This window comes from Amblyraja radiata, chromosome 2 (genome assembly GCF_010909765.2).
Source record: "Amblyraja radiata isolate CabotCenter1 chromosome 2, sAmbRad1.1.pri, whole genome shotgun sequence".
In the NCBI taxonomy this organism is placed as follows: Eukaryota; Metazoa; Chordata; class Chondrichthyes; order Rajiformes; family Rajidae; genus Amblyraja; species Amblyraja radiata.
In genome coordinates, this window is record NC_045957.1 from 138,819,174 (window position 1) to 138,833,778 (window position 14,605).

Here is a 14,605-nt window from a genome sequence, read left to right on the forward strand (position 1 = left end):
AAGGGAAGATTGGAGCAGGACCAAAATAAAAGCAGATTTGAAAATTGAATGAAACTTAAGTCCAAACATTAAGCATTCCTTTGAAGATGCATACTTCTGAAAGTATGACCTTCATTACTTCATAATTAGTCTTATTTAATTTGTAATTTGAAACACTGTCAATATTAGTTTATTTCATACCAGAGGTTAATGTTCTTTCGCTATGAGAAAACCTCATGCCTGTACACTTTGTTATTACAAAAGGCTATCGCAGTAAGAAATATCATCCAAACACTGCTTTAGAAGTTGTAAAGTGAATCCATCTAAACTCCAGGTGGTTATAATTATTGATTACAAAACACATGCTACATTCCAAGGGTTAAATTTGATATGGATGATCAAATGTAATCCTAGTACCTTTCCTGACCCTGAAAATAGGGGTCTTGTTCCCCCTCATCCTCAGTATTAGGTTCAGTAACTGGCTGCTCTTCTTCAGTCTCTTCCTCCTCCTCCTCCTCCTCCTCCTCCTCGTATTCCTCAACTCTGGTTGCGCAATGAAATGAAGGGAAATGATGCAAAGGAACAGTGAGAATGAATAAGCAAGAGATAAATGAAATAGAATGAAAGCCAAGGTAGACACAAAATTCTGGAGTAACTAAAACTGAAGGGTCTCGACCCAAAACGTCACCCATTCCTTCTCTCCAGAGATGCTGCCTGTCCCGCTGAGTTACTCCAGCACTTTGTGTCCCCCTTCGATTTAAACCAGCTTCTGCTGTTTTTTCCTACATCGAATGAAAGCCACGTGCACCCACAGAAACACATATATACACACACAGAGCAATGATTTTTTTTAATAGGGACTCAGGGAAACTTCATCTAAATGGCCAGCTTTATCCAGGTTTGGATGAGAAAAGTAAAGTATGCAAAAGATTAATGAAAAGTTAGACAGTGCTTTGAAGGATGGATGTCCAGGGGCAGGGAGTCTGTCAGCCATTATATCCCTTTGTGTTTAATACGATGCAAATATAATCTCTTGTTAACCATTTTGATACTTAATCTGTATAGTAAATAATAAATCACATGGAACAAAACTATCCCAGCTGAGGAAATCATATGATTTATCACTACATGACGAATATTAGACATCCTACTGAAATCATGATTATAGTCTTGCCATTTACTATGCTTATTACAATGTTGAATCTCTTCTGGATACTTTTGATAAAATAATCAAGTTTGCCGTAAGAGCATAAGCTATGATCTTCTATATCCACAGGGCATCAATACTTAGTGAAAAATCTGGTTTTGTATATTAATCATACTCATTTGTCATACAAATGACACTTACACTGCCTGAAATTATTTATTGTTATTAAGTCGATAGAAACAATACAACTTGAAATCGATTTCTGACTTCTATGGTAAACTCAAGTCTGTCTGCCATTTTGTCTGTGGTTGATTGATATGTTCCAAGTGAAAGAATTTACCCCACTTAAAAAAAAAATATTTTCACTATAATCTCCTTCACAACTCCTGGGGTATTCCAACAAGAGGCACTTTCTTGTCTCATGTGGGTATCGTGCATCTGAATGGTCTTACATGCTGGTGTCTTTGACAAGACTGAGAATAATTAGCAGAGTATTCAATTTAGGTCAAGGGTCAAGTGTCAATCGTCAGCCAACCCCCGCATTATGTGAACACTTTCTCAAAGAGATTACTGGATCTCCAATAATAATAATATGGATCTCCAATAATAATAATAATAATAATAGCATTTTTCATACAATTAAATGCAACCCAAAGTGCTTTCCACAACAACACAGGTCTAAACAAAAATACAATTTTAAAACAGCAAGGACATAGGCAGCTAATAGCATTAATGGAATTTATGCTAACAGATTTATATAGGTAGACGAAAGTGCTGGAGAAACTCAGCAGGTGCGGCAGCATCTATGGAGCGAAGGAAATAGGCAACGTTTCAGGCTGAAACCCATCTTCAGACTTTCGGCCCGAAACGTTGCCTATTTCCTTCTCTCCATAGATGCTGCTGCACCCACTGAGTTTCTCCAGCACTTTTGTCTACCTTTGATTTTCCAGCATCTGCAGTTCCTTCTTAAAAACAGATTTATATAAATATTTACAATATAAAATTGAGAATGTAAAAGGACAAAAACAAAAACAGGAGGTCAAATATAGAGTAAAATCAGTTAAATGCTTGATTATAAAGATAAGTTTTTAGCTGCCGTTTAAAAATGTCAACTGAGTGGGCGTCTCACATATCCTTAGGCAGGGTGTTCCACAGCCTGGGGGCATAATTGAAAACGGCTGCTTCACCAATTTTCTTATTGTTGCGGCATTGAGAGGACACAGGTTGGCATCAGAAGACCTAAGCACTCGAGTGGGGGCAAAGGGAAGGAGGGAGTCTGTAAAATATGCTGCTCCCAAGCCATTCAGGGCTTTATAAACAAGGAGGACGTTATAGTCTATCCTGGATCTCACAAGGAGCCAATGAAGGGAGTATAATACTGGGTGGGGTGATATGTTCCCTTTCCCCAATGACTTTTCTTTCCCAATGTCCGCTAAACTAGGGATTCCCTAGTTTCTGTAGTTCACTGAATTTGAGTAGGGGAGGTAGAGTGAAACACTCAGCCAAATTGGCGATGGGCGTTTATTGACAATTTCAACAAAAGTTATTTTATTTTAAGATTATACCATTGAAAATGGAACACAAGCAAAGGAAAGCGACAGTGTCTTTCAAAAAAGAAGCTTGCATCAAATAGGACAAACTGAAACAAGCACTTAAAAAATTAAAAGATAGGCAAAAGTTACAAATCTGAAGTAAAAAGAGAAAATGCTGGAAAAACTCAGTAGATTAGGCAACATCAGGGGAATGAGAAACAGTGCTAATATTTCGAGTCAGACATGCTCCTCAGAACCACCAGCAAACTTTAGAGGAAGGATCTTGGACTCAAAACATAAACAATGCTTCTCTTTTCATAGATACTGGCTGGCAACTGAGCACTCCCTACTCTTTTCACTTGTATTTATTATCATTGAACGAGCAGGTTGATAAACCATTAAACACCTTCAGGAATGCCAACATCCCAACTGAGCTGGAGAAGTACTGTCAACAGAGAGTGCTACTGAGCTTGTGCTCAACGCACAATGAGACAGCACAATTCACCATTCTTCTCATTGCAAGTATGTCTGGATGTGAAGAACCAGCCAACAGTTGAAAATCACAAAACATGACCTTCATCTCTCTGGCAATTAATTAAATGTCAGAGGTAGACAAAAATGCCGGAGAAACTCAGCGGGTGCGGCAGCATCTATGGAGCGAAGGAAATAGGCAACGTTTCGGCCCGAAACGTTGCCTATTTCCTTCGCTCCATGGATGCTGCCACGCCCGCTGAGTTTCTCCAGCACTTTTGTCCACCTTCGATTTTCCTGCATCTGCAGTTCCTTCGTAAACAAATAATTAAACGTCGGTACCTGTCTTTGCAAATTCTCCCTTCAAGGGAGCGTGACAAATTTAGTTTAGTTTAGGGATAGAGTGCAGATACAGGCCTTTCGGCCCACCAAGTCCGCACCCACCCACGTACACCTGCACTATCCTACAGACTGGAGACAATTCACAATTTCTGCTGAAGCCAAATCAACCTACAAACCTGTACGTCTTTGGAATGTGGGGGGAAAGCCAAGCACCCGGGGAAAAGCCACGTGGTCACGGGGAGAGCGTACAAACTCCGTACAGACAGCACCCATAGTCAAGATCAAACCTGGGTCTCTGGCGCGGTAAGACAGCAACTCTACTGCTGCTCCATCGTGCTGTCCTAAATCTCCAATCTACCCCACTAATAAATAGTTGGGACTATTTGAATACTATTTAAATAATATACTCTTAAAATTAACCCATTCAAATAATAAACTGACTCTTGCCCACCATGGGTCGAGCTGCACTCACTTTCCACCCTAAAGTGGCCTATCCCTACCACTAAGGCTCTCTTGGATCTATCTTCTATTTACCCCTCCATTGGTGGCCCTGTAGTACAGACGTAGAGGGGGAGGGACTATTGTGTAGCAGGTGATTGGAAAATTAACTGCAGTTATTTGTAAAAAACAAAATTGAGAAAAGGACAAGTCAGTCAGAAAACATGGAGCGTGGGCAGCTGTACTGGATGACCTGAGACCGAGCTTGGCCAAAATTGACCACATACTCGGGTTAGTGTAGTCACACTAACACAGCAGTCTGTATGGAGCTTGTACATACTCCCCGTGACCTGCGTGGGTTTTCTCAGGGTGTTCCGGTTTCACTCCCACACACCAAAGGCGTACAGGTTTATAGGCCAATTTTTACTTGGGAAAAGTGTAAATTGTCCCTCGTGTGTGCTGGGATCACTGGTCGGCACGGACTCAGTGGGACAAAGGGCCTGTTTCCGCATTGTATCTCTAAACTAAACTAGTGTGTGGAAGGCCAGCAAAAAATCGGAGAGGAAAAGGTACATTGTAAATGGGGTGAAAATTAGTGCTCCTAACATCAACAGAATGGATAGCATGGAAAGGCGACATTTTTGGTCGGGAGCCTTTATTTCTTTGAAGAGGGGTCCTGACCCATAACGTTTATGTTCTCCAAAGAGGCTGCCTGACCCGCTGAGTTATCATAATGAGTGACTGAGGTGAGGGAAACTTTTTGGATATATTTTATACAAATAAACTCAATATTTACATCATAAAAGTGATGTTGTGAAAATGCACATTTCTAAATAGTGGGTTTATAGTTTGCAACTAACTAGTGGTATGAGGGACATTTAATTGTGACAGACTGGGTTCAATTATATACTTGCTCATTGCAACTTGACAATTCCACTATTTTAGGACACAGGCAAAGTACCAGAAGATAGGTCATAACTGGAAGCACATCATCCAGGGCCACTTCCCATGGGGTCACTGTTTGATACTCCAGATGGCACAACAATGAACAAATGAAAGAGCTAATCCAAAAAATGTTCTTCTTTGTCTGTGTCCAAGGCTTCAACACCACAGGTCTCTAGAGTCTATGAATTTACAAACATGCCTTTGCTTGTGAATAGAACTGGCTTTTGCAACAAAAAAGGGGGTGGTGGCACCTCACAGTCCGATAGTAGCATTGACTTCAAATCATGCCATTGCTTATTTGATTTAAAAAATGATTTCAAATACAACTAGGTCTATAGGGCAGCTGTGGCTACAGAAGTAGCTTACCACCACCGAGTGTGACTGAGGAGTGAATGAATAATGTGATGTAAAGTGCCTTGAGTATTAGAAAGCCGCTATATAAATCCCATCCATCATTATTATTATTATTATACATTCCTAATATTGAATTAATAATGGGAGCAAGCTGGAGAAGAGTGCAAACTAAACTGTGCAAATGTCCTTTGGGTTTGCTTGAATAGTAGCACTTCTGCAGGTACAAATACTGAACTTCCACCAGTGCCTATCCAATGACCGAGGCAAGGTCCACATAGCAAACATGAGTTCAGAACACATGCATTCAAATGCAAGATTGTTGAAATGACTAGACTGAAATATCTCGTTATACTCACACTGCTACAAAGTTTTTATTATTAAATGGTTCAACTGCAAACAAGATCTTTACTGCCTGTCTTACATTGATGAACATTACTAGAAGGCACCCCTTGCCAAGTTTAAATCCAGGTAGACAATTCTAACATTAAAAAAGACACAAAATGCTGGAGTAACTCGGTGGGTCAGGCAGTATCTCGGGAAAACATGGATAGGCGACATTCTGGGTTGGCACCCTTATTCGTCTGAAGAGGGTTCCTGACCCATAATGTAATCTATTTATGTTCTCCAGAGATGCTGCCTGACCCGCTGAGTTACTCCAACACTTTGTACTTTCTTTTGCAAAGCATCTATTTATCTCTACATGGTTCCATCGTCAGGGCGATGTATAACACTTCAGTACCATGGCTCTGCATTTTTAATGCATGCCAATTATTAATAAGGTTGGCATGGTAAAGCAACATTGCACAAGCCTCCATGACAAGCTTACTTTATGCATTTCACCAAAAGGTGCAATTTGTGATTTTTTTTAATGTATGCGAAAAAATTAATAACCTGTGGTTTACCATACAATTATCACCGATTGGTTGCAATTTAGACAAATTTAATTGCTATTTGCCCAAATCAAAGTTTGTCAAAGGAGGAATCTGTTGTGGCAAGTGTTGTGAAGCAATAACTATAACGTACAAACAAGGCTTAGAAACATAGAAACATAGAAAATAGGTGCAGGAGTCGACCATTCGAGCCTGCACCGCCATTCAATATGATCATGGCTGATCATCCAACTCAGTATCCTGTACCTGCTTTCTCTCCATACCCTCTGATCCCTTTAGCCACAAGGGTCACATCTAATTCCCTCTTAAATATAGCCAATGAACTGGCCTCAACTACCTTCTGTGGCAGAGAATTCCAGAGATTCACCACTCTCTGTGTGGAAAATGTTTTTCTCATCTCCGTCCGAAAAGACTTCCCCCTTATCCTTAAACTCTGACCCCTTGTTCTGGGCTTCCCCAACATCGGGAACAATCTTCCTGCATCTAACTCCTTAAGAATTTTGTAAGTTTCTATAAGATCCCCCCTCAATCTTCTGAATTCTAGCGAGTACAAACCGAGTCTATCCAGTCTTTCTTCATATGAAAGTCCTGACATCCCAGGAATCAGTCTGGTGAACCTTCTCTGTACTCCCTCTATGGCAAGAATGTCTTTCCTCAGATTAGGAGACCAAAACTGTACGCAATACTCCAGGTGTGGTCTCACCAAGACCCTGTACAACTGCAGTAGAACCTCCCTGCTCCTATACTCAAATCCTTTTGCTATGAATGCTAACATACCATTCGCTTTCTTCACTGCCTGCTGCACCTGCATGCCTGCTTTCAATGATTGGTGTACCATGACACCCAGGTCTCATTGCATCTCCCCTTTTCTTAATCGGCCACCATTCAGATACATTTTCAGGCTTCTGTGGCAACTTATGAATCAGAACATGTTCTGTGTTCTCTGATATTTTCCTACCTCTCTCCATCCTTCCCAATCATTCTGCTGTACTTTCAGTTGTAATCAGCATGAAACCTTGGATAACCCTGTTAATCAAAGCAAACAACGGAGGGATAGTGGCTGATGGAGAGAGCATTAGCAATCTACTTGGCTGCTGGGACAGTACAGGGCAACTTTCGCTCGTCATCTCCAATGATTCTCAAACTGGATTTCCAAAACATGGAGCTTAGATCATAGATTGGAACGGTGGTGATTTTTTTCCCCCCAGCAAACCAAAAAAAACCAAATATAAACTCCACTCCTGGCCTGGCTGATTTTTCTTGAAGATTCCAGCCAAGAAGCTCTGAGCTAAATTTATATGTGTAAATGATACCTTTCGGCAGAATACAGAACAATGTGTGTAGGAAGGAGCTGCAGTTGCTGCTTTATACCGGAGATAGACACAAAATGCTGGAGTAACTCAGCGGGACAAGCAGCATCTCTGGGGAAAAGGAATAGGGGAGACCCTTCAGTCCTCAACCCTCAGTCAAGACCCTTCTTCAGACAGAGAGTCAGGGGAGAGGGAAACTAGAGGTATGAAAAGGGACAAAGAACAAAGGGACGAAGAGAGAAGGAAAGCAAGGGTTACTTGAAGTTAGAGAAATCAATATTCATACCACTGGGTTGTAAGCTGCCCAAGCAAAATATAAGGTGCAGTTCCTCCAATTTGTGTTTGGCCTCATTCTGACAGTGGAGACAACCCAGGACGGTAAGGTCAGAATGGGAAGTATTTGACAACCGGGGGATTGTCTAGGCCAAAGAGCAAGCGAAGGTGTTCAGTGAAATGCTCGCCTACTCTGCACTTAATTTTAAACAAAGAAATGCAGAACAAACATCCTGTGCATCAGTGCAGAATGTTTCTCATGTCAACGACTTAGTGAATCAACTGCGACAATATTGAATAAAACAGGGGAAAATATACAAAACTGAAATAAAAGTTCACACCTAGAACAGCGGATAGAAGAACAGAACAATATAACCAATTTAGTTAGGGGGAAAACAGCAAGGATACTGCCCAAGATCTCTGGCAGTCCAGGTTTGTTCCTGTTTTTTTGTGCCATCCACGTGGAGTTGTTGCATTCTCTCTGGGACAGGACAGCACATTTACTCTGGATGCCCTTACTTTCTTCTACATCCTAAAATCTTGCAAGTTAAGCTAACAGTCCATTGTAAATTCAGCGGGTGCGTTTCTCCAGCATTTTTTGTGTACCTTCGATTTTCCAGCATCTGCAGTTCCTTCTTAAACACAAAGTCCATTGTAAATTGTTGCCTGTGTGGAATCTGGATATATCAGGAGAGTTGATGGCATGTGGATTTCTTTCATAAGGCCATAAGTAATAAGTGATAGGAGTACAATTAGGCCATTCGGCCCATCAAGTCTACTCCACCATTCAATCATTGCTGATCTATCTCTCCCTCCTAACACCATTCTCCTGCCTTCTCCTCATAACCTCTGACGCCTCTACTAATCAAGAATCTATCTCTGCCTTAAAAATATCCACTGACTTGGCCTCTACTGCGTTGTGTGGCAAAGAATTCCACAGATTTACCACCCTCTGACTAAATATTTTTTTCCTCATCTCTTTCCTAAAAGAACGCCCTTTAATTCTGAGGCTATCTCTAGTCCGAGACTCTAACCAAGCCTTTCTGTACGTTTCAATGAGGTCTCCCCTCATTCTTCTAAACTCCAGCGAGTACAAGCCCAGTGCTGACAAACACTCATCATAGATATAGGTCGGAAGAAGAAGGAGGTTCTGCAACAAGAATTTACGGAATTGGTTAGAGGAGAAAGCAAACATCCGCAACGTACTTTTTTCTATTGAAATTTGCGACTGATCAAGTCCAAACCATATTAAAAGGGATTCCAAGCAGTAAGATTAACGTTCAAGATGAATGTGGATGAGAAATACCATTCCACTCTTATTAGATCATCGTACCAGGATAACAATAAACCCATATTACAACATTAGTTACTTTTTCCTGAAAAAACATTTGGTCTTTTCATCTTGAATCAATGCTCCCTTGCACTTCTGCGAGGGGCTAAAGAGCAGAGGGGTCAAAAAACAAGAGGGCAAAGATTTAGTGGGAACACAAAACACTGCAGATGCTGGGATCTGGAGCAAAGAACGTACTGCAGTAAAAACGCAGTGGATCGAGCAGCATCTGTAGGGGGGGAGAGGGAATGGTCAATGGTTTTGACAGGGTCAAGACCCTGCATCCATTGTGGGCCGAAGGGCTTGCTCCTGTGCTGTACTGTTCTTAAGGACAGAGACTGTGGAGAGGGAAGTTAGCCATTATAAAGGTAAGAGCTTTAAGGGAAGAGATAGGAGTTTTAAAGGGAATCTGAGGGGTATTTATAGTGTGCTGATGTGTGGAACAAGCTGCCAGAGGTGGTAATGGTGGCACCAGGTACAATTACTGTTTAAGATGCATTAAAGATAGACACAGACATTGAGACAGACATAGGCAAGGTTTAGAAGGAAAAGATCTCTGGCAAATGGGATTAGGGTAGGTGGGGCAAAAAAGGTCAGCATGAGGTTATGGGTCACACAATAATATACACAATACAATTTATTTGTCACTTGAACCTCATAGAGGCTCAAATGAAATGTTGTTTCTGCAGTCATACACACAAGAAAAAAAGACCCAAGACACAACACAATTTACACAGACATCCATCACAGCGCATCTCCTCCTCGCTGTGATGGAAGGCAAAAACTTATCTCTCCCCTGCACTTCCCATTCCCCTCCCGATGTCAGAGTCAAAGCCCCCGGCGGGCGATGGCAATTGTCCCGCGGCCATTAACGCCGCGCCGGGCGATGCAAGGCCGCGCTCCGGGTCTTGTTGTTGGAGCCCCCGGCGGGCGCTAGCAAAGTCCCGCAGCCGTTGAAGCCACGCCGGGCGATGATGTAAGGCCCCGCTCCAGGTACTACTCGAACCCGCGACTCGGGCGGGTGAAGTCGCCGTTGTAGAAGCCCCGAAAAGCGGTCTCCCACCAGGGACCCACGGGCTCCCGGTGTCACTGTCCACCAGACCTGCGGTAAGCCTCCGAATCCCCGGGGTCAGGTCGCAGCAGCGCGCCACCACCGCTCCACCCGCTCCGAACTCGGCCAGCTCTACGATTGTGAGTAGGTCCGCAGCTCCGCGACTGGAGCCCTAGGTCGTTCCTGCCGGAGGCCGCTCCACATTGCAGCCCCAATGACAACGGAGACCCGACAGGGAAAAGGTCGGGTTCTCCATGCAGGGGAAAGGTTTTAAAAGTTTCCCCCCCACCACCCGCCCCCCTCCCCCCCCCACACACACACACATACCCCATCAAAAAAAAATCAAAACTACATTAAAACGGGACAAAAAATAACAAAAAGACAGACGGACTGCAGAGGCCGCTGCGACGTGAGTCACGCCGCCCACCGGAACCCACCGGGTCAAGGGGCCTATTTCTAAGCTGCTCTGACTCCAAATTGTACTGGTATTCTTCAGTTCCTATTCAACACCGATGTTCAACTGTGATGTTTTGTCACCACTTTTCCCTGGTGCTATCACTTAATTTTAGCATTAGAGATCAGCCTTGAGATTCTGCACTGCACAACTTCCCAGAATCGCATGTACAAAATGGGATTTTGTAATCAAAGTGGCATTGAATCAGAATACACAAGTATTAAAACAGCATCCTCAGACTCGTGCTCTCTCCTGTTTTGGTCATATGTTTCAACATTCCAGTTGCATTGCTACAGCCTTTGCCAAACCTACTAATAGCTGGCAATCTATTTCAACAATGCTTACTTAGTCCATTCAAAATGCAAGCTGCACATTAGTGTCTTATTTTATTAATCCCATCATTACAGCAGACAGACATCTTTCACCAAGCATTTAAGAAAGGTTATTCTGATATTACACTTTTTGACTCTCTTAATATCTCCCTTGAGACTTTATGCAAAAGAAAAATCCCAATAAAACATTATCTCAATGTACATTATCCATTTTTATTTCAAATAGCCATAGGTTGAAATGTTTCAAGGTGGTTCTTAACATTTTTTAGAAATTTTCTTGGCTACCCTTACGGAACTTAATCAGACCCAGGTTCTACCTTGTGGCTTCTTTAAGCTTAAGTAGCAACCTATTAAGTAGCGACATATTAATTTTTAAACATAAGATAGAAATGAGTCCGTGGTCACATGTACCATATGCTGCAGTATCTGCTACATTTAGTTTAGTTTTGAGATACCGCAAGAAAACAGGCCCTTCAGACAGGCCCAGAGACAAATGTACCAGTGGCCTTTTCCCAGTTCCAATATTCCCTTTGTCAGTCTTTTCCCACTCAGGAGGCTGAGGGTTCAAATCTAATCTTGAGTTTTAACTATCCAATTCAAGTTGATGGTCCTTTGCAGTATCAAGGGAGTTGATATTATTTAGATGAAATATTTAAACTGCATCTCGAGTATATTTTAATGTTAGTTTAGTTTAGAGAGTTAGTTTAGTTTAGAGAACCAGTCTCTATGGCCCACCGAGTCAGCAGCGATCCCTGTGCACTAACACTATCCTACACACACTAGGGGAAATGTAAACTTGTTCCAAGTCAATTAGCCTACAAATCTGCAGGCAGGTGGGACTGTGTAGACGGGACATGTTAGTTGGTGTGGACAAGCTGGCCGAAAGGCCTGTTTCCATGCTGTATAAGGCTATGACGCAGGAATATGATCACCAGTGAAACAGTCATTCCGAAAGCCACAGTGATAACAAGGTTTTAAGCTGGCACATTTTAAGGTGATAACTTGAAACTTTCCATAATTAGGAAATGCTTCCATGGTAATTGAGAAAGAATTATCCCCCTAGACACAGGTTGAACCAAGCAGAAATTTGTAAAGCTTGTTCATAATCTGTTACATAGAAACATAGAAAATAGGTGCAGGAGTAGGTCATTCAGCCCTTCGAGCCTGCACCGCCATTCAATATGATCATGTTGAATGATGGCAGACAAAATTATACACTACACAAATCTCGAGTCCAAAGATTGTGAAATTGACAGATGCTTAATATATTTTTGTAACGAGGGGAATATTAAACAAGAATTTGGAAAGAAAATACCCATTTGTCAAAGTCAAGAATTGGGAAAGACAGAAAGGGGAAAGAACTTTTCCCCTTCTCACTTGGGAAGCTGAGAAACAGAAGCATTAGTGTGGTCCAGAACTGTACTCCCAGAAACTCAGGGAGATAGCTGTAACATAATAAAATTCGGCAGTGCAGTTGCTGAAAGATATTTTCAATAACACAATATTCAGCAGTTGCAATGACAGATTTACCGTGTTACAGGCAGAATTGGAACCACACAATTTTGTAATACTCTTGGAGCACTGTGTCTCTGCCAGTTCTTTGCTGATACAATGAAAAAACATTATGAAGACATTGTAGAGCTTCAGGCTATAGCTGAATTGTAATTTCCACGTTGCAATATTCTATAGGCGATCTTCAATCTTCTTTCTAAATTTGGCATCAAACATTTAGCTTTGGCAAGGAGTAGGAGTGGGCAGTCTACCGATTGCGAAACTGATGTTGCTTCACTTCTCTCCCAAAATTAACCCATAGTGCCATTTGAACAAAACCACCAAATGAATGTTGTTGCCTCGATTCCATTGTAGGATGTTAGCACAGCCCATCTTCCAAAGAATTGTTCCTAACATAATAGTAAAATCCATATCTATCCAACTCATAAATTCCATCGGATGCAGGTGGGAAAATGAAATAAAAAGGCAAAGCCATGATTCTCAACTGCACCATGGAATGCTAAATCCGATTCTGAACAGTTAACCAACAGAGCAGAATTATGAAGAGATTTGCACAAACCATTTTGGTCTTAAACATTCTAATAGATCAATTAATAATTGTTCCTTTTCAATATTTTTATACAGTATATTTCAGTCTCTAGAAAGTGAAGTGAACCTTTAGGTGAAGGTAGGCAAAATTGCTGGAGAAACTCAGCGGGTGCGGCAGCATCTGTGGAGCGAAGGAAATAGGCAACGTTTCGGGCCAAAACCCTTCTTCAGACTGATCAATAGGCAACGTTTCGGGACGAAACCCTTCCTCAGACTTTAGGTAATGATGCCTTTGGCCCACGGTCAATATGATTTCTTATAGAAACTTACAAAATTCTTAAGGGGTTGGACAGGCTAGATGCAGGAAGATTATTCCCGATGTTGGGGAAGTCCAGAACAAGGAGTCACACTTAAAGGATAAGGGGGAAATCTTTTAGGACCGAGATGAGAAAAATATTTTTTACACAGAGAATGGTGAATCTCTGGAATTCTCTGCCACAGAAGGTAGTTGAGACCAGTTCATTTGCTATATTTAAGAGGGAGTTAGATGTGGCCCTTGTGGCTAAAGGTATCAGGGGGTATGAAGAGAAGGCAGGTGCAGGATACTGAGTTGGATGATCAGCCATGATCATATTGAATGGCGGTGCAGGCTCGAAGGGCCGAATGGCCTACTCCTGCACCTATTTTCTATGTTTTTATGATATCATCAGTTACAGTAAGAGTTGAACCAATGCACAGTGATGTCTCATGGTGCTAGAGGTGAGGGTTCAATTCTAACATCCGTTGTTGTCGGTGGCAGTTTTGCACGCCTAAGTTACTTACGGGTGCTCAACTTTCCACCCACGTCCCATAGACATGTGGGTTGGTAGCTAATTTGTTACTATGAGTTGTCCCCAGTGAGTCAGTTGTACAATATCAGGATTGTAGGGACAGAAAACAAAATGGGCTTAAAATAGGATTTGTATAAATGGTAGTTGATGGTCAGCATGAATTCATTGGACTCAATGGCCCATCTTTTTATGACTCTATAAATGAGATTTACAACTACTCCTTATAGAACATAAAACTTATACAGAAATGGACATAAATGGTCGTGTCTGAACAGACATTCTTAATCCCCAAAATAAAGATGTTCTAATGTAGATGATTTATCAGTATCAAATCTAACTTCCATGTGTTACACAATGGAATTGGAGCCAAGCTCTATGAATGATGGGAATTTCTATATTAAAATGACCCACCTTATAGAATTCTCCAAAGTGGAACGAAAGGACTTGATTAACAAGAATCACTGCATCTGAACAAAAGCACTTCAATAGTGGGAATTAAAACAAATAATGAGATGATCTGGAATGGAGGTGGAATTGTTTGACTCAAGTCTTCTTAAATACCAATTTCAACAATCTGAAAGCCTTTGTATTAAACTTTGTCACTAAACACTCTTTGAATTCATATTGAGGATAATTAAGGGGGAGAGACTGCAGGGAGCAAACAGAGTGGTAGGCGAAGTGTGCGTGTAAATGAGGTGATGGGGCAGAGAAAATAGAGGAAAAGAGAGAAGGTGTGTTGAACTGCCTCTCCTTTGTGGGGCTGCACAGTGGAGCAGCGGTAGAGTTGTTACCTTGCAGTACCAGAGGCCCATGTTCGATCCTGACTGTGGTGCTGTCAGTACAGAGTTTGTATGCTCTCCTTGTGACCACATGGTTTTTCTCCGGGT

The 14,605-nt window shown here is 41.8% G+C and overlaps 1 protein-coding gene and 1 long non-coding RNA gene across 18 annotated transcripts in view; one reads left to right on the top strand and one right to left on the bottom strand.

The window, feature by feature from the left end:
- The window catches only part of fhod3 (formin homology 2 domain containing 3), a 637,022-nt gene that overhangs the window by 147,592 nt on the left and 474,825 nt on the right, over nucleotides 1-14,605 (bottom strand). For 9 of the 17 annotated variants that reach the window (XM_033016429.1, XM_033016409.1, XM_033016394.1 and 6 more), the window contains one exon: nucleotides 397-522. The exons of the other annotated variants lie outside the window; for them this stretch is intronic. In XM_033016429.1, coding sequence (XP_032872320.1) covers nucleotides 397-522 — 126 coding nt within the window. The remainder of the gene's footprint in view (nucleotides 1-396; nucleotides 523-14,605) is intronic. 17 annotated transcript variants of the gene reach the window in all.
- LOC116969680 lies at nucleotides 9,436-10,595 on the top strand. The gene is made up of 3 exons (XR_004410899.1): nucleotides 9,436-9,614; nucleotides 9,949-9,952; nucleotides 10,509-10,595. It is a non-coding gene; the product is annotated as an uncharacterized LOC116969680 (long non-coding RNA).